The sequence below is a fragment of the Callithrix jacchus genome, chromosome 8 (genome assembly GCF_049354715.1).
Source record: "Callithrix jacchus isolate 240 chromosome 8, calJac240_pri, whole genome shotgun sequence".
Classification (NCBI taxonomy): domain Eukaryota; kingdom Metazoa; phylum Chordata; class Mammalia; order Primates; family Cebidae; genus Callithrix; species Callithrix jacchus.
Genome location: NC_133509.1, coordinates 66,379,447 through 66,397,916, shown reverse-complemented (window position 1 = coordinate 66,397,916; position 18,470 = coordinate 66,379,447). Strand labels below are relative to the sequence as shown.

At 39.9% G+C, this 18,470-nt stretch overlaps 1 protein-coding gene across 2 annotated transcripts in view; it reads right to left on the bottom strand.

Annotated features, from left to right (window-relative positions):
- The window catches only part of NUBPL (NUBP iron-sulfur cluster assembly factor, mitochondrial), a 400,940-nt gene that overhangs the window by 24,762 nt on the left and 357,708 nt on the right, over positions 1-18,470 (bottom strand). The window contains exon 12 of one of the 2 annotated variants that reach the window (XM_078334745.1): positions 16,692-16,730. The exons of the other annotated variant lie outside the window; for it this stretch is intronic. Within the exon in view, the coding sequence (XP_078190871.1) occupies positions 16,713-16,730 (18 nt within the window). The 3' untranslated portion in view covers positions 16,692-16,712. Of the gene's footprint in view, positions 1-16,691; positions 16,731-18,470 lie in introns of those variants that run through there. 2 annotated transcript variants of the gene reach the window in all.

Sequence of the window (18,470 nt, the reverse complement as noted above, 5' to 3'; positions counted from 1 at the left end):
CTAGGTTAGCAGCTCCATATTAACTGCAGTTGCACAAACAGAATCTAAGTGAGCCAAGCTGCCAGCTGTCACTGCTGTATCTTCTGCTTACTTTGGAGATCAGCTGAAGCTGTGTGATCCGGGAATAAATGGATCTGCCACAAAGATAGGATTTTACTACGAAAATGAGTTTTTTTGATGAGTTGAAAGCAGCAAAAATATTCTGAAGGCTGCTTTATACCTAAATCATGCTTATGAATTAAAAAGTAAAACACAACCTTTCATGCCTCTTTAGGTTTTAGTTTCTTGTGGCTGATATAAATTTCACTTAACTCCCAACCGATGTCCCCAAAAACATTCTTTTGGTCAGAATTCAAAATAAAATAGGGGCACATGCCAATTATAGCCCCACAGAAACCAATAAGGGCAAGGGCTGGTTTTATAGAATATTAGTGTTCACAAAACTAAGGGTTTGACTCATCACTGTAGCCTTATAGTTTCCCCAACACTTAGCAGTGTTTTGTGCCTACCAGGCTGGAAGCTATTTGAAGGCAGATATAATACTTCATTTATATCTAGCTCAGTGCACTGTTATATTGGAGATACATATATTAGTTTGCTAGAGCTACCATAACCAAATACTGCAGACTGAGTGGCTTAAACAACAGAGATTTATTTTCTTATAAGTTTGGAGGCTAGAAGCCTGAGATCAAGGTGTCAGCAGAGTTAGTTTCTTCTAAGGCCTCTCTCCTGGGCTTGTAAAAGGCCATTTTCTGTCTGTGTCTTCTTATATTCTCCTCTCTATATACATCTGTCCAAGTTTCCCCTTCTTATAAGGATACCACTAAAATTGGATTAGGGCCCACCCTAATGACCTCACTTCAATTACCTCTTTACAGACGTATCTCCAAATATAGTCACATTATGAGGTACTAAGGGTTAGGACTTCAACATATGAATTTGGGTTGGTGGTGGGGACAATTCAGCCCATAACATTGCTGAATAAGTAGTGTATACAAAAATGGTAGATGGATGGGTGGATGAATAGGTGGATAGATGAATGAATGGATGGTAAACAACCAGGTGATCAACAAATACTTGATACATTGAGTAAATTTATACAATCACTTGTGGAGACTGGGTTTCAGTATAATATCACCCCAAGGATTTTTAATTATACTTTTTAATCAACCCTTACAAGACAGTTTAAAAATCATTGCCTATCAAATTCTATCAAGCTAACAACAAATAGCCACATCCAGATTTACCAATGCGATTTCCCTATCCTAATCATTCCCATCTTTAATGACTTCCTATAGCTAAGAGAATATCAGTATTTGCCTACTTCTCCCATGAATACCTACATACTTAAAACCTTCACATTAAGAAAACAGAAAGAATTAAGAGAATAGTTTTATTTAAATCTGTTGCCTGATACTTCATTTTTTGTTTGCTTTTAACTGAACATGGCCAGTATTTAGTTTCTAGGTTGCCTTAACACTTTGATTCCATTCAACAAACTACAGAAATGCCCCATAGAATTGGAAGGTAAGAGGAAATATCCCTACCAGGGACCTCGAGAAATCTTCCTTCTGATTCATCTGGTCGCTGTGAGTGTTTGTTACATCTCTAATGAAATAGAAATTCATAACCCAACCCTCCATCACCAACATTCCTTCTCTGTTTTTCTGTCTATCAAATGAAGTTGGTCATATGTAAACCTATCAAGGGAGTTGTAGGTGCACATCTAGACAAGGGTCAGAGGAGTGCCTGAGCTCCCCTGCCCTGACCCTGATGCCCTGAATCATGTTGCTGGCTGCAGTTCTGACTCAGAGCTCCCCTAGTATCAGCCTACATCACAACAGGAAGTACTGCCAGAAGTCACGCCCAACTCTACTGAATGAACTGTTTGTGTCACAGCTAGTACGAAACTGATTCATTGGTGTCATGAGACCATGTGGGCACTCCTTCCTTCATTCACTCATTCTTCACTCATCCATTTCCTACTGGAATCTTGCCTAACAGAAAAGCCATAGCATAGCATCTCTTGAAACAAGTGTGATAATTTTACAAGTTCCATTATGATTTATGCTATTTGTCCTTAAAAATTATAACAGAGAGACAAATGGGTTGTGTGAGTTCTATCTGTATAATATGTGATTTAGGTATTAAAATTTGAAGACAAATTTATGGAGGTCTTCTGTCTGTGACAATGATAAATTATCTTGGCTCTGACCCTTGGGCAAACTGGCTACACTAAACTTAGAGTTAACCCACGTGGTGGTTCCACTGCTACATTCCCCAAGGCTTCCTGAGACCAGATAGCATGAATGAATATTTTTACAGGCATTGCTAGGCATGATGCCACTTGATTTTGACTCCAGGTATAGGATGGGGCCTATGAGGTTCTAGGTTCCCCACTTCTGCAGAGTTCTTTCCCTATTCCTATATACCCAGACATTTGGATCGGGAACTGATCAAAAATACATTCATGTGCTATAATTTCTTGTCAGGGATTCAAACCAAGTGATTTCCGACCTCTCCCCATCTGCCTCTCTTTTTAAAATATGTTTTAACTGTCTTGTTTTAGACATGTTTTATTGTAAACGACTTTACATTCTTTTTGAGAATAGGTGGCATGTAAATCATAGTTAAAGAAAAACCTTCAAGCCCCTATAATATTCCCAGAGCACAAAAAGCTTAGTGAGTAGGGGGCAAGAAAAGGCTGGTTGCCCTCGGGCCCACCCATTAGGCGTACCTGTCACTCCCACCATCAGGCTCTGTTCTCTGCAGGCTGAGGGATGACAGAAGAACAATCCAGAGGTCTGTTAGGAGCCCCCAATTCAGAAGCAGAGCATCCAATTCACTCAGGCCTTGCTCTACTGACAATTTCATGTTACAGAGGGACAAGGGTGTTGTAAGAGAGCTACTGCTTGGATCTCTTTTTGGCCATTGAATATGAACCAGGTGGATAACATAATGAAAGTGACTGGCACTTAGATAGAAAAGGACCTTGTCACCATATGATTCTCAAGAGCCAAGGAAGTAAATGTGAGCCATCTAGGTTCCTGAGACTGCAGGAATGCAGAACTCTATAAGTCCAGAGGAAAGAAGGTGATTCAGTGGATTAAATCTCAGAGGGTAGCAGAATGTGAAGGTTAAAGTACATGCTCAGGAATCTGGACAGACCTGAGTCAGGCTCTTGGTGCTGTCCTTATGGCTATGCAAATGTCACCTCTCCGTATCTCAATTTACTCATCTGTAATCATGAATAATAAGACCTACCTTATAAGTCAATAGTAAGAATTAAATGAGATCACATATAGAAAGCCCCTAATATGGTTTACAATTACAGGTGAACACTCAAGAAAGGTTATTATGGTTGTTACTATTGCTACCTTATCGCAGACTTCCTATGTGTAAGGCATGAGGCTAGATGCTCTTTGATTCCATAGTCAGAGACTCTAATCATGTAGAACTTGGTTCTAGAAAGATTGGATGCTGCACCTAATTTAATTCTGACTCTACTGGAGAGGAGGAAGAGAGGGAACTATCCAAAGAAATCACTGTCTCCAACGAGCTTAAATTTTACAAGGAAACTCACAAAGGCAGGAAGGAGGAATTTGCTGCCAACAGCAGATAAAAAGGAGTGGTATAAAAAGAAAGAATCAAGTCATGGAAGTAGGAGGCTGAGGCACAGGAGAATGCATACATAAAATAACAATAAGAGCCACCGGGGTGGGTTCAGAACAAGAAAAAGAACAAGAGAGTTGGCCTACTGCTTGGGGCAGATGACACAGTTAACTTAGAGATGATACAGTGAAAACAGAATTACTCAATTCTTAGTTTGCTTCCATCTTTATCAGGAATGACCTTCGAGCCAGAAAGAAGAGCAAAAACACGGCCAAGAGGAAATTAAAGTCAGTGATAGTGAGGAGATAGGAGGAGAAAACCTGGCTGCTGCATTTAGGTCTCCAGGCTTAGACAAATTACATCTCAGCACTGTTTGTACATACACCCCAATACTCACTGCAACAGGAACGGTAAAGTAAGCAGCCCTAGGACCCTAAAATAACAGGAATCCATTTATAATATCTGACATTATCTGAAAAAAAAAATAGAAATATTATAACATATGAGATTTTATGAAGCATGGCAGACCTTACAGAAACTTGCAAGGGGCAAATGTCTCAATTTTATTAACAAGGACTTTTAGCAAAATTCTAGCACAGGTTAGAAAACTTATGTTGACCCAGGAAGATGAATGCTGGTCAGACTAACTCATCTCCTCTCTGACAGCGTTCTTAGGTAGTAACTGTTGCATTGTCAAGTTAGAAAATGGTGACAAACAAGGCTGCACACTTTCTTCATGGACAAGGTAGAGAAATACAAGCTCCATGATAAGACAATAAGGGACATTCAGAGGAGCTCAACTATAATCCCCCAAAAGGAATGGAGAACAGGATAATATTATTCTCTACAAAGATTTGAACAGTACAAGACTTGGTCTTCAGTGCTTCTCTATACAAAAAACAGTAATGACCTGCAAGACAAAGGAAGTTTGCTGACATCTGCTGGGAGAAAGATCAGGAGGCAGCTGGTGAGGTGGAGGAGGGAAGTAGAGACCTGTTTGAATCTCAGCTCTACCACTTACACGTTGTGTGATGTTAAAGATGATACTTATGCTCTCGGACTCAATTTCCCTATCTAGAAAATGGGGATAATAATTGTGTATATCTCACTAAATGAGGTAGATTAAATTAGTATGTAAAGCATTTAAAACAGTACCTGATTATAGAAATTATATAAATAGAATCCCAACGATTTCTGTCAGGCTAAAATGATGGAATCTCACAAGATGAAAGCTGTAAAAATAAAATATTGACTATAACTTATATTACCCCAAAAGGAAAACAACCTAAAAGTCTAACAACAGGAGACTTACAGTACATACATATAATAGAACATTACAGACATTAAAATCATGTTACAGGCAACAAAAGCAAAAATAACAAGTGGGACTATATCAAACTGAAAAGCTCTACACAGCAAAGGAAACAATCCAAATGAAAAGGCAGCCTATAGGTTGGGAGAAAAATATTTGCAAACCATGTATTTGATAAGGGGTTAATGTATTTGATAAGGGGTTAATATCCAAAATATATAAGGAACACACACAACTCAACAGCAAAAAAATCAATAACCAGATTAAAATATAGGCATAGGACCTGAATAGACATTTCTCCAAAGAAAGCATAAAAATGGCCAACAGGTATATGAAAAGGTACTCAATATAACTAATCATAGGGAAATGCAAATCAAAATCACAATGAGCTATTTCACACCTGTTAGGTCGGTAATTATAAGATGACAAGAGATTAGTGTTGACAAGGGTATGGAGAAAAGGAACCACTGTGCAATGTGGTGGGAATGTAGATTGGTGCAGCCATTGTGGAAAACAGTATAGAAGTTCCTAAATAAATTAAAGATAGAACTATAATATGACCTGGCATCCTCTTTGGGGTATATACCCAAAGGAAATGAAATCACCACCTCATAAAGATAACTGTGCTCTTATGTTCAATGCATTATTCACAATAGTCAAGATATGGACCAACTAAAGTTGTCCTTCAACAGATGAATAAAAACAAAAATTGTGATGTGTATATATACACAATGGGATATTAGTCACTGTTAAAAAAGGAGATCCAGCCAATTGTGAGAACATAAAAAGGAAATTATGCAAAGAGAAAATATTGTATTATCTCACTTATATGTGGAATCTTAAAAAAATCAAATATGGGTGGGTGTGGTGGCTCATGCTTGTAATCTCAGCACTTTGGGAGGTCAAAAGTTCAAGATCAGCCTGACCAATATGGTAAAACCCTGTCTCTACTAAAAATATAAAAATTAGCCAGGCATGGTGGCAGGTGCCTGTACTCCCAGCTATTCAGGAGGCTGAGGCAGGAGAATCACTTGAATCCAGGAGGCAGAGGTTGCAATGAGCCGAGATGGCACTACTGCACTCCAGGCTGGGCAACAGAGCAAGACTCCACCTAAAAAAAAAAAAAAAAAAAAAAGGTCAAATACATAGAAGCAGAGAAGCAGAGAGTAGAACAGTCATTACTAGTGGCCATGGGTGGGAGAATAGGAAAATGTAGATCACAGGGTACAAATAAGCAAGCAAATAAATACATACATACATAAATAAAAATAGAGTCATGTTACAGAAGAATATTGAATTACTGTAATAAGGAAAATGAATCAGGGAAAGGGAGAGGAGAATGATGGAGGCAGAGGTACTGTTTGGGGAAGGTGGTCCCTGAGAGACGGTATGGCATCAGGGACTGAAATGGACTGAGCCATGTAGCCCTGGGAAGAGCAAAGGCTCTCAACAGGAAAGGGTTTGAACTGGAAAAAAGCCCTGGAGATAGAGTAGGTAAGCAAAGGGGAGAACAGAAGGAAACGAAGAAAGAAGCAAGAGAAGGCCCATCACACAAGCCCCTACAGGCCAGAGTAAGCAGCGACTGGGGTTTCATATTAAGTGATATGGGAAGCCACTGGATGGCTCTGAGCAAGACAGAATCATGATTTTAAAGGATCACATGGTAATGTTTTGGAGAATAGAGTGTAATGGAGTAAGGAGGAAGCAGGGAAACCAATCTTAGGGGATAGCAGTTTAGTAGTTTTACAATAGTTTAAGAAAAAGATAGAGGTGACTTACATTGGGAAAAATGGTGGAAAGTGTCAGGCTCAGAATACATTTTGAATGGCAAACAGCATTGATCCTAATTTGGTAAGAAAGAAACACATACCATATTGGAAGTATATATATGCAGATATTAATAGAGGTTATCTCCTGATCATGCTATTCATGGTGACTTCGATTTCCTTCTTTGTAATTTTCTGCATTTTTAAAGTTTCCACAACAAACTTGTAGTATTTAATCAGAAAAAAAAGAGAACATTTTTGGAAAAAGATGTCTCTTTTTTTTTTCTAAAAAAAAAAAAAAATCAAAGGCAGGCCACGTGAGGTATAGACAAGCAACAGCTTAAGTAAAGAGATGTCAAGGATTTGATTGACCACAATTTCAATATTGACAGTATAAATGGACTAGCTAAAATTGTAATGTCTCCTAAGCCTTAGGTAATAGGATATAGTGCCCTGGGGAGGGAGGTGATTGTCCACTTCCACTATGCTTTGTCCAAGCCCACCTGGTATAGCATGTGCAGTTCTGGCCACCAACATCTAAGATCCAGCTGAGGCTGGGTGTGGTGGCTCGTGCCTTATTTGGATCTTAGATTGGATCTTAGATCCTAGCATTTTGGGAGACTGAAGCAGAGGATCACTTGAGGCCAGGAGTTCAGGACCAGCTTGGGCAACACAACGAGACTCTGTTTCTACAAAGAATAAAAGAAAATGAGCTGAGCATGGTGGCTATTTAAAAGGCTGAGGTGGAAGGATCTCTTGTGCCCAGGAGTTTCAGACCGTAGTGAGCCATGATCACACCATTGCACTCCAGCCTGCATAACAGAGTGAGAACCTGCCTCAAAAAAAGAAAGAAAAAAAAAAATCTAACTGAACAAGAGGAGAACAGTCAGGACTGGGAGGGGACTTCAAAGTACAGACTGTAATAATGGGAGTAGTTACCAACCACTGAGCACCCACTTTAAAAATGTGCAGTATTGGGCCGGGCGCAGTGGCTCACGCCTGTAATCCCAGCACTTTGGGAGGCTGAGGCGGGTGGATCACGAGGTCAAGAGATCGAGACCATCCTGGTCAGCATGGTGAAACCCCGTCTCTACTAAAAATACAAAAAATTAGCTGAGCATAGTGGCGCGTGCCTGTAATCCCAGCTACTCGGGAGGCTGAGGCAGGAGAATTGCCTGAACCCAGGAGGCGGAGGTTGCGGTGAGCCAAGATCGCGCCATTGCACTCCAGCCTCGGTAACAAGAGTGAAACTCCGTCTCAAAAAAAAAAAAAAAAAAAAAAATGTGCAGTATTTAAGATATGAGATGCTCACTTGAACAGAAGGAAAAGGGTGGCAAATGAACATTTTTTGAACACTTACAGAGCCAGTGCTAAGCACTTTTCATACTCTATTGCATCTAATCCTTACTGCAACACTGAGATAAGCATCTCTGTTCTATAAATTTGAGTTAGAGATACAGTATTGCATCACTTTGGGCTCTGGAGCTTGAGAGCCTGTGTTCAAATCCTAACAGATATGTGACCTTAGGCATACTATTAAGCCTTCCTAAGTCTCAGTTACCCTTTTTGTAGACAGGATTGTTTAAAGCCTATACTTGTTAATATATTAGACTATATTACGGCAAATAATAAGGTCAATAAACATCAACTGTGATTGTTAAAAATGTGACTAAGATTACCCAATGAGTAAACTGGGGAGCCAGTGGAGAACAAAATAATCTAAGGCCACTGGGTATTTATTTGGTAAAGAAGGAAGAGGTTCCAACTGACATCAGGAAGTAGAAAGAGGCTGAGTGAGTTGGTTCATGCCTGTAATCCCAACAATTTGGAAGTTTAAGGTAGGAGAATCACTTGAGGCCAGGAGTTTGATACCAGCCTGGGCAACACAGAGAGACCTCTTCACTAAAAAAAAAAAATTCAATTAGCTAGTTACTGTGGCATGTGGCTTCCAAGTCCTAGCTAGTTGGAAGGCAGAAGCAGGAGGATCAACTAAGTCCAGGAGTTAGAGGCTGCAGTGAGCTATGCCCTCACCACTGCACTCTAGCCTGGGCAATAGAGCAAGACCCCATCTCTGAAAAAAATGTAGAACCAGACCTGGTGAACAGAGTGTAACACAGTATCTTGTAGGAAGCAACCTGAAATTAATTCGCTGGGTAATGACAGTTACTTTTCTGTCTCAGTGGACACAGATTCTCTATTTGGTGAAAAGTCATTAAGTGGCCACTCTTACTTATGATGCTATAAGATATTTATACTCTGTTGCCTTGGAGGGGAGTGTCTAGTAGAAGTTATGTGTGGCCTGACAAAGCCTCCCCCTCCAATGTCCCTGTTATGCAGAGCTGGTCTCTGATGAAATGTGGAATAATTGCTTGGAGGTCAAGAAGCCTCCTTGGGGGAGACATTATTAGGATATTCCTGATGGGTTAGCATAGATCCCACAAGAAGCCGGGGGAAGAAAAAAACACCAAAACTTCCAAAGAGGAAACTCACCATGAGACATTCCAAGAGACAGTCTAGACTGATGATCCAGGGTTACCAGCAAGATTAAGGATGCCAGGGATGTGAGGAGGCTAGTCCCATGTATCCCATGGCTGAGGCTAGAAACCCTTCTCATTGTGGGTGTGATTTGAGAACAATGACTGAGCACTATGAACTAAAGAGCTGTAATCCTGAAGTCCAAGTATATGTCCATGAAGAGGACCTAGGTCAGTGAGAGAATCCCTGCAGTGGTGGGGAAGTGGCTGCTGCCCTGTGTAGAGCCAGTTTTCAATATTATCCCACAGGAAGAAGCAGCAATATTGGCATACCACTTGGACTCCTCAGTTTTTTCTCTACTTGCTTTTAGACTGGAACTGGCCTTTTTGGAATGACTTAAGACCAGAGTGTTCTTGGCAATCTTGGATGTTTAGAAGAGGTGAGAGGTGGTAGGGTCTTAAGAGAGAGATATTGGGCTTCCTGTTAATATGAGCAGGTAGATGTCCTGGCAACTAATAGGGGAATAAAAGATACATCTATTATTTTTAGTACTCCCCAGGTAATTAAAGTGAGTTATATCATGGGTTATATCAGTTGTATATAATGTAGTAAGACTTAAATAAGCTTAATGTTAAGGACTTTCTAAAAATTACAATTAATAATAATAGCAACTAGTATTTATTTAGTGCTTACTATATGCCAAATTCTACCTCCCTTAGCTCATTAATCATCGCAAAACCCTATTAATATGAAAGCAACACAAAAGTCCTTGGATAGATAAATGGATAAACAAAATATGGCATATATATGTATACAAAGGAATACTAGTCAACCTCAAAGAGGAGGGAAATTCTGACATATGCTACAAAAAGGAGAAACTTGGAAGACATTATGCTAAATGAAATGAGCCAGTCACAAAAAGACTCTCTTTTCTATGTATGTGAGATACTCAGAGTAAACAAAATCATAAAGACAGGACAATCCAAGACTGCCAAATAGGAACAGCTCTGGAGTGCAGTTCCCAGAGAGAATGCAGAGAGTGAGTGATCACCGCATCTGCAAATGAATTTTTACTGCCCACAGAACAGGAGATTCCCAGGTGGAAAGCACCACAAATCTCCAGCACGGCTGTTTCATCCAGCACAGTGGGTCTCTGCACAAAAACTCACACAAATCTGGGTGCTGTTTCAACTGGTGCCTGGGAGACAGAGTCACCCATTCAACTGAAAAAAAAGAGGGCTGAAACAGGGAGCCAGGTGATCTGGCTTGGCAGATCCCACCCACCACAAAGACCAGCAATCTGAAACACTCTGGATTGAGAGCTTCACAGCAAGCACAGCTGGACCCAGGATGGTCCAGCTCTGAAGGGAGAAGGGTGTCTGCCATTACCAAGGTAGTCCACCACTACCAAGGCAGTCCACCAATACCAAGGAAGTTTGCAATTACAGAGACAATATGCCATTACAGAGACACTCCGCCATTACTGAGGCAGACCACCATTACCAAAGCAGTTCTAACTATACCTCTATAAACAAAACCACAAGGAAGTTCACACAGCAGCTGGGCAGAGCCCACACCAGCTCAGCAACACCTCTGCTGGAAGACTGTGACTAGGCTACCTCTTTGCTGGGTAGGCATCTCTGAAAAAAGGCAGCAGCATGTCAGGAACTTAAAATAAAGCCCCACCTTCCTAGGACAGAGCTCCTGGGAAAAAAAGGTGGTTATGAGTTCTGTTTCAGCAGACTTAAATGTACCTGCCCAGAAGCTCTGAAGGGAAGAACGGAGCTCAGAGATTAGCACTTGAGCTCCTATAAGGGACAGAGTGTCTCCTCAAGCAGCTCCCTAATCCTCAAATAACCAAAAAGACACCTCATAAAGAAGAGCTCAGGCTGACATCTAGCAGATATCCTTCTGGGACAAAGATAACAGGAGAAGAAAGTGGCAGAAACCCTTACTTTTCTGCAGCCACTGCAGGTGATCCCCAGACAAGCAGGGTCTGGAGTGGACCTCCAGCAGTCCTACAGCAGAGGGACCTAACTGTTGGAAGGAAAACTAAAAAACAGAAAGAAATAGCTTCATCAACAACAAAAAGGAAGTCCACTCAGAGACCCCATTCGAAAGTCACCAATTACAAAGACCACAGGTAGATAAATCCACAAAGATGGGAAGCAACCAGTGCAAAAAGGATGAAAACACCCAAAACCAGAACACCTCTCCTCCTCCAAGGGATCACAATTCCTCACCAGCAAGGGAACAGGGCTGGATAGAGAATGAGTCTGATTAATTGACAGAAACAGGCTTCAGAAAGGGGATAATAACAAACTTCTCTGAGCTAAAAGATCATGTTCTAACCCAACGCAAAGTAAGAACCTTGAAAAAAGCTTTGATGAAATGCTAACAAGCATAAATAGCTTAGAGAAAAATATAAATGAATTTATGGAGCTGAAAAACAAAACAAAAGAACTTCGCGAAGCATACACAAGTTTCAATAGCTGAATGGGACAAGCAGAAGAAAGGATATCAGAGACTGAAGATCAACTCAATGAAATAAAATGAGAAGGTAAGATTAAAGCAAAAAGAGTAAAAATAAATGAACAAAGCCTTCAAGAAATATGGGATTATGTGAAAAGACCTAATCTACATTTGATAGGTGTACCTGAATGTGATGGAGAGAATTAATCGAAGCTGGAAAACACTCTTCAGGGTATTATTCAGGAGAACTTCCCCAACCTAGCAAGGCAGGCCAATATTCAAGTCCAGGAAATACAGAGAACACTACAAACATATTCCTCAAGAAAAGCAACCCCAAGGCACATAATAATCAGATTTACCAGAGTTGAAATGAAGGGAAAAATGCTAAGTGCAGCCAAAGAGAAAGGTTGGGTTACCCACAAAGGGAAGCCCATCAGACTCACAGCAGACCTCTTGGCAGAAACCCTAGAAGCCAGAAAAGACTGGGGGCCAATATTCAACATCCTTAAAGAAAAGAACTTTCAGCCTGGTACGGTGGCTCAAGCCTGTAATCCCAGAACTTTGGGAGGCCGATGTGGGTGGATCATGAGGTCAAGAGATCAAGACCATCCTGGTCAACATGGTAAAACCCTGTCTCTACCAAAAATACAAAAAAAAAAAAAAAATAGCTGGGCGTGGTGGTGCATGCCTATAATCCCAGCTACTCAGGAGGCTGAGGCAGGAGAATTGCCTGAACCCAGGAGGCAGAGGTTGCGGTGAGCCGAGATTGCACCATTGCACTCCAGCCTGGGTAACAAGAGCGAAACTCCATCTCAAAAAAAAAAAAAAAAAAAAGATCTTTCATTCTAGAATTTCATATCCAGCCAAAATAAGCTTCATAAGCAAAGGAGAAATAAAATCCTTTTCAAACAAGCAATTGCTTAGAAATTTTATCACCACCAGGCCTGCCTTACAAGAGTTGCTGAAAGAAGCACTAAACATAGAAAGGAACAATGAGTACCAGCCACTCCAAAATGTACCAAATGGTAAAGAGCCTTGACACAATGAAGAAACTGTGTCAACCAATAGGCAAAACAACCAGCTAGCATCAAAATGGCAGGATCAAATTCACATATAACAACATCAACCCTAAATGTAAATGGGCTAAATGCTCCAATCAAAAGACACATACTGGCAAACTGAATAAAAAGTCAGAACCCATTGGTGTGCTGTATCCAGGAAACCCATCTCACATGCAAAGATATACATAGTCTCAAAATAAAGGGTTGGAGGAAGATTTACCAAGCAAATGGAGAGCAAAAAAAAGCAGGAGTTGCAATTCTCATTTATAGACTCTGATAAAATAGACTTTAAACCAACAAAGATCAAAAGAGACAAAGAAGGACATTACATACTGGTAAAAGGATCAATGCAACAAGAAGAGCTAACGATCCTAAATATACACACATCCAATAGAGGAACACCTAGATACATAAAGCAGATTCTTAATGACCTACAAAGAGACTTAGACTCCCACACAATAACAGTGGGAGACTTTAACACTCCACTGTCATTATTAGACAGATCAATGAGACAGAAAATTAACAAGGATATCCAGGACTTGAACTCAGATATGGACCAAGCAAACCTAAAAGACATTTATAGAACTCTCCACTCCAAATCCACAGAATATACATTCTTCTCAGCACCACATCAAACCTACTCTAAAATTGACCACATAATTGGAAGTAAATCACTCCTTGGCAAATGCAAAAGAATGGAAATTATAACAGTCTCTCACCACAGTGCAATCAATTTAGAACTCAAGATTTAGAAACTAACTCAGAATCACAAAACTTCATGGAAACTAAACAACTGGCTCTTGACTGTTGACTGAATATACAATGAAATGAAGGCAGAAATAAAGATGTTCTTTAAAACCAACCAGAACGAAAACACAATGTATGAGTACCAGAATCTCTGGGACACATTTAAAGCACCGTGTCGAGGAAAATTTATAGCAATAAACGCCCACATGAGAAGTGAGGAAAGATCTAAAATCAATGACCTGTCGTCAAAATTGAAAGAGCTAGAGGAACAAGATCAAACAAAATCAAAAGCTAGAAGAAGACAAGAAATAACTAAGATCAGAGAAGAACTGAAGGAGATAGAGACACAAAAAACCCTTCAAAAAATTAATAAATACAGGAGCTGGTTTTTTGAAAAGATCAACAAAATAGACCATAAGCCAGATTAATAAAAAAGAAAAGGGAAAAGAATCAAATAGATGCAATAAAAAATGATAAAGGTGATATCACCACCGAATCCACAGAAACACAAACTACCATCAGAGATTACTACAAACAACTCTATGCACATAAACCAGTAACCCTGGAAGAAATGGATAAATTCCTGGACACTTACACCCTCCCAAGACTAAACCAGGAAGAAGCTGAAACCCTGAATAGACCAATAACTAGGGCTGAAGTTGAGGCAGCAATTAATAGCCTACTAACCAAAAAAAGCCCAGGTCCAGATGGGTTCACAGCTGAATTCTACCAGATATACAAAGAAGAGCTGGTACCACTCCTTCTGAATCTATTCCAAACAATCCAAAAAGAGGGAATTCTTCCCAAATCATTTTAGGAAACCAAGAGCATCCTGATACCAAAACCTGGCAGAGACTCAACAAAAAAAGAAAACTTCAGGCCAATATCTCTGATGAACATAGATGCAAAAATCTTCAATTAACTACTGGCAAACCAATTGCAACAGCACATCAAAAAGCTTATCCATCACGATCAAATAGGCTTCATCCCAGGGATACAAGGCTGGTTCAACATATGCAAGTCTATAAATATAATTCACCACATAAACAGAATCAAAGACAAAAACCGCATGATTATCTCCATAGATGCAGAGAAGGCCTTGACAAAATTCAACAGCCCTTTATGCTAAAAACTCTCAATAATCTAGGTATCGAAGGAATGTATCCCAAAATAATAAAAGCTATTTACGACAAACCCACAGCCAATATCATATTGAATGGGCAAAAACTGGAAGCATTCCTTTTGAAATCTGGCACTAGACAAGGATGACCTCTCTCACCACTCCTATTCAATATAATATTGGAAGTTCTAGCCAGAGAAATCAGGCAAGAAAAAGAGATAAAAGATATTCAATTAGGAAAGGAGGAAGTCAAATTGTCTCCATTTACAGATGACATGATTGTATATTTAGAAGACCCCATTGCCTCAGCCCAAAATCTCCTGAAACTGATAAGCACTTCAGCAAAATCTCAGGATACAAAATCAATGTGCAGAAACCACAAGCATTCCTATACACCAATAACAGACTTAAAGAGAGCTGAATCAAGCCATTCACAATTGCTACAAAGAGAATAAAATACCTAGGAATACAACTAACAAGGGATGTAAAGGACATTTTCAAGGAGAACTACTAACCACTGCTCAAGGAAATAAGAGAGGACACAAACAGATGGAAAAACATTCCATGTTTATGGTTAGGAAGAATCAATATTGTGAAAATGGCCATACTCCCCAAAGTAATTTATAGATTCAGTGTTATCCCCATCAAGCTACCTATGACCCTCTTCACACAACCAGTAAAAACCACATTAAACCTCATATGAAACCAAAAGAGAGTCCACATAGCCAAGTCAATTCTAAGCAAAAAGAACAAAGCCAGAGGTATCACACTACCTTACTTCAAACTATACTACAAGGTTACAGTAATCAAAACAGCATGGTACTGGTACCAAAACAGAAATATAGACCAATGGAACAGAACAGAGGCCTCAGAGGCAATGCCACCCATCTACAATCATTCGATCTTTGACAAATCTGACAAAAACAAGCAATGGGGAAATGATTTCCTGTTTCATAAATGGTGTTGGGAAAACCAGCTAGCCATGTGCAGAAAGCAGAAACTGGACCCCTTCCACTATCAATAACTCTAGATGGATTAAATACTTAAACATAAGACCTAAAAATCATAAAAACCCTAGAAGAAAACCTGGGCAAAACCAGTCAGGACATAGGCATAGGCAATGACTTCATGACTAAAACACCAAAAGCATTGGCAACAAAAGCAAAAATAGACAAATGGAATTTAATTAAACTCCAGAGTTTCTGCACAGGAAAAGAAACAGTCATTAGAGTGAACCAGCAACAAACAGAATGGGAAAAAATGTTTGCAATCTACCCATCTGACAAACGGCTAATATCCATAATCTACAAATAGCTAAAACAGATTTACAAGAAAAAAACAAACAAAGCCATTCAAAAGTGGGCAAAGGATATAAACAGACACTTTTCAAAAGAAGACATATATCAGGCCAACAAACATGAAAAACTGCTCATCATCACTTGTCATTAGAGAAATGCAAATCAAAACCACATTGAGACACCATCTCATGCTAGTTAGAATGGCGATCATTAAAAAAATCTGGAGAAAACAGATGCTGGAGAGGATGTGGAGAAACAGAAACACTTTTACACTGTCAGTGGGAGTGTAAATTAGTTCAACCATTGTGGAAGACAGTGTGGCAATTCCTCAAGGACCTAGAAATGGAAATTCCATTTGACCCAGCAATCCCATTACTGGGTATATATCCAAAGGATTATAAATCGTTCTATTATAAAGACACATGAACACGTATGTTCACTGCAGTACTGTTTACAATAGCAAAGACCTGGAACCAACCCAAATGCCATCAATGATAGAGACTGAATAAAGAAAATGTGGCACATATACACCATGGAATACTATGCAGCCATAAAAAAAATGTCCTTTGAAGGGACATGGATGAACCTGGAAACCGTAATTCTCAGCAAACTGGCACAAGAGTAGAAAATAAAACACTGCATGTTCTCACTCATAGGCAGGTGTTGAACAATGAGAACACATGGACACAGGGAGGGGAGCATCACACACTGTTGTGGGGGACTAGGGGAGTAGAGGGTAGGGAGTTGAGGAGGGATAACATGGGGAGAAATGCCAGATATAGGTAACAGGCATGGAGGCAGCAAACAACATTACCATGTATGTACCTATGCAACAATCCTGCATGTTCTTCACGTGTACTTCAGAACCTAAAGTTCAATAAAATATAAAAAAATTAAAACAATTTTTTTTAATCATAAAGACAGAAGGTAGAATAGTGATTCTAGTGGCTGGGATGAGGCAGAAATGGGAGTTATTGTTTAGCAGGTATAGAGTTTCCATACTACTAGATGAAAGAGTCATGGAGATGGATGGTGGTAATGATTTCACAAAATTATGAATGTATTTAATATTACTAGACTGTTCACTTAAAATTGAGTAAGATGGTACATTTTATATGTATTTTACCACAATTAAAAGATGTTAGTTAAAAAAAACAGCTATGAGATAGCAGTTGTTTTTATCACTGTTTTACAGATGTGGAAACTGAGGCTGAAGGAGGCTAAAATATCTTGTTCAAGATCACACAGTAGACATGGTGAAACAAGAATTACATGATAGGGCCTCCTGATCACAGAATCTACTCTTTTATTTTATTTTATTTTTTGAGACAGAGTCTCACTCTGTCACCAAGCACCAGGCTGGAGTGCAGTGGTGCCACCTCGGATCACTGCAACCTCCACCTCCTGGGTTCAAGCAATTCTCCTGCCTCAGCCTCCAGCCTCCCGAGTAGCTGGGACTACAGGTGCGTGCCACCACACCCAGCTAATTTTTTTTTTAGTAGAGGCGGGGTTTCACCATGTTGGCCAGGATAGTCTCGATCTCTTGACCTCGTGATCCTCCCACCTCGCCTATTCTTTTACCTCTGTCCTTTTCTCCCTTTCTGTAAAGATGGAGAGATGCAATGCCCATGGGGATGCAATTGATGGGATTAGAATAGATGGGTGGTTGGACTGGAACATCTACAAAATCCATTTCTATGCTGCAGCACTTCCTTCCAACTTTAAGAATTTGTTTGCTTCATTTAGCTGTACAGAATTACTATCAAAATGAACTGTTTGCTATAGTTGGAAAACAAGCTTAGGAACTACTGCTAAGGAATATAATGATAAACCACATATTGAGACACATAAGTCTACAGGCCAATTCTATTACAACAACCTTTAGAGAAATAGTATTTGTTCATCCAACACATATTTACTATATACCTTCTACATGTATTGTTCTAGGTGCTTAGTCTATATATAGATGTGAACTAAATGAACAAGTATCTCTGCTTTTGCGGATTTTACAATCTTATGGGGGGAGAGAAAATAAATAGTAAACACAGTACCTGCATAAATGATATAGTACATTTAGAGGCAATAAGTACTTGATCACAGCTGCAGTGTTAAATTAGGTTGGCAGGGAGACCTTATTGAAAAGATGACATCTAAGTAAAAGCTGAAGGCGTAAGAGGCAGCCACGCGTGAAGGAAGAACTTTTCAGGCAGAAGAAACACCCAGTGCAAAGGCCTAAGACAAGAACCTGTGTGGCTGGAGTTGCTGCAAGGAGGCCTATGTGACTAGGGCAGGGTTGGGGATGGGATGAGGAGTGGGAGGTCGGTGCGGGTCTTCCAGGCCACTGTAAAGATGCTGGCTTTCCACTGAGTGAGAAGGGGAATGATTGCAGGGTTTTAAGCAGAGAAGTGACATGATCTGACTCACATGGGATATATTAAAACACACCATATTTAATATTGTTTTGACTCGAAAAGATTCTTTATCACTGAGATCACTGCTTGTGAGGAAATGGAGCCTACACCTAAGCAAATGTCATCACGATATGCTGAGAATCCCACTGATCCTGTGAGTGCAGTGGAAGGAGAAGTAGTTGAGGGAGTTGAGTAA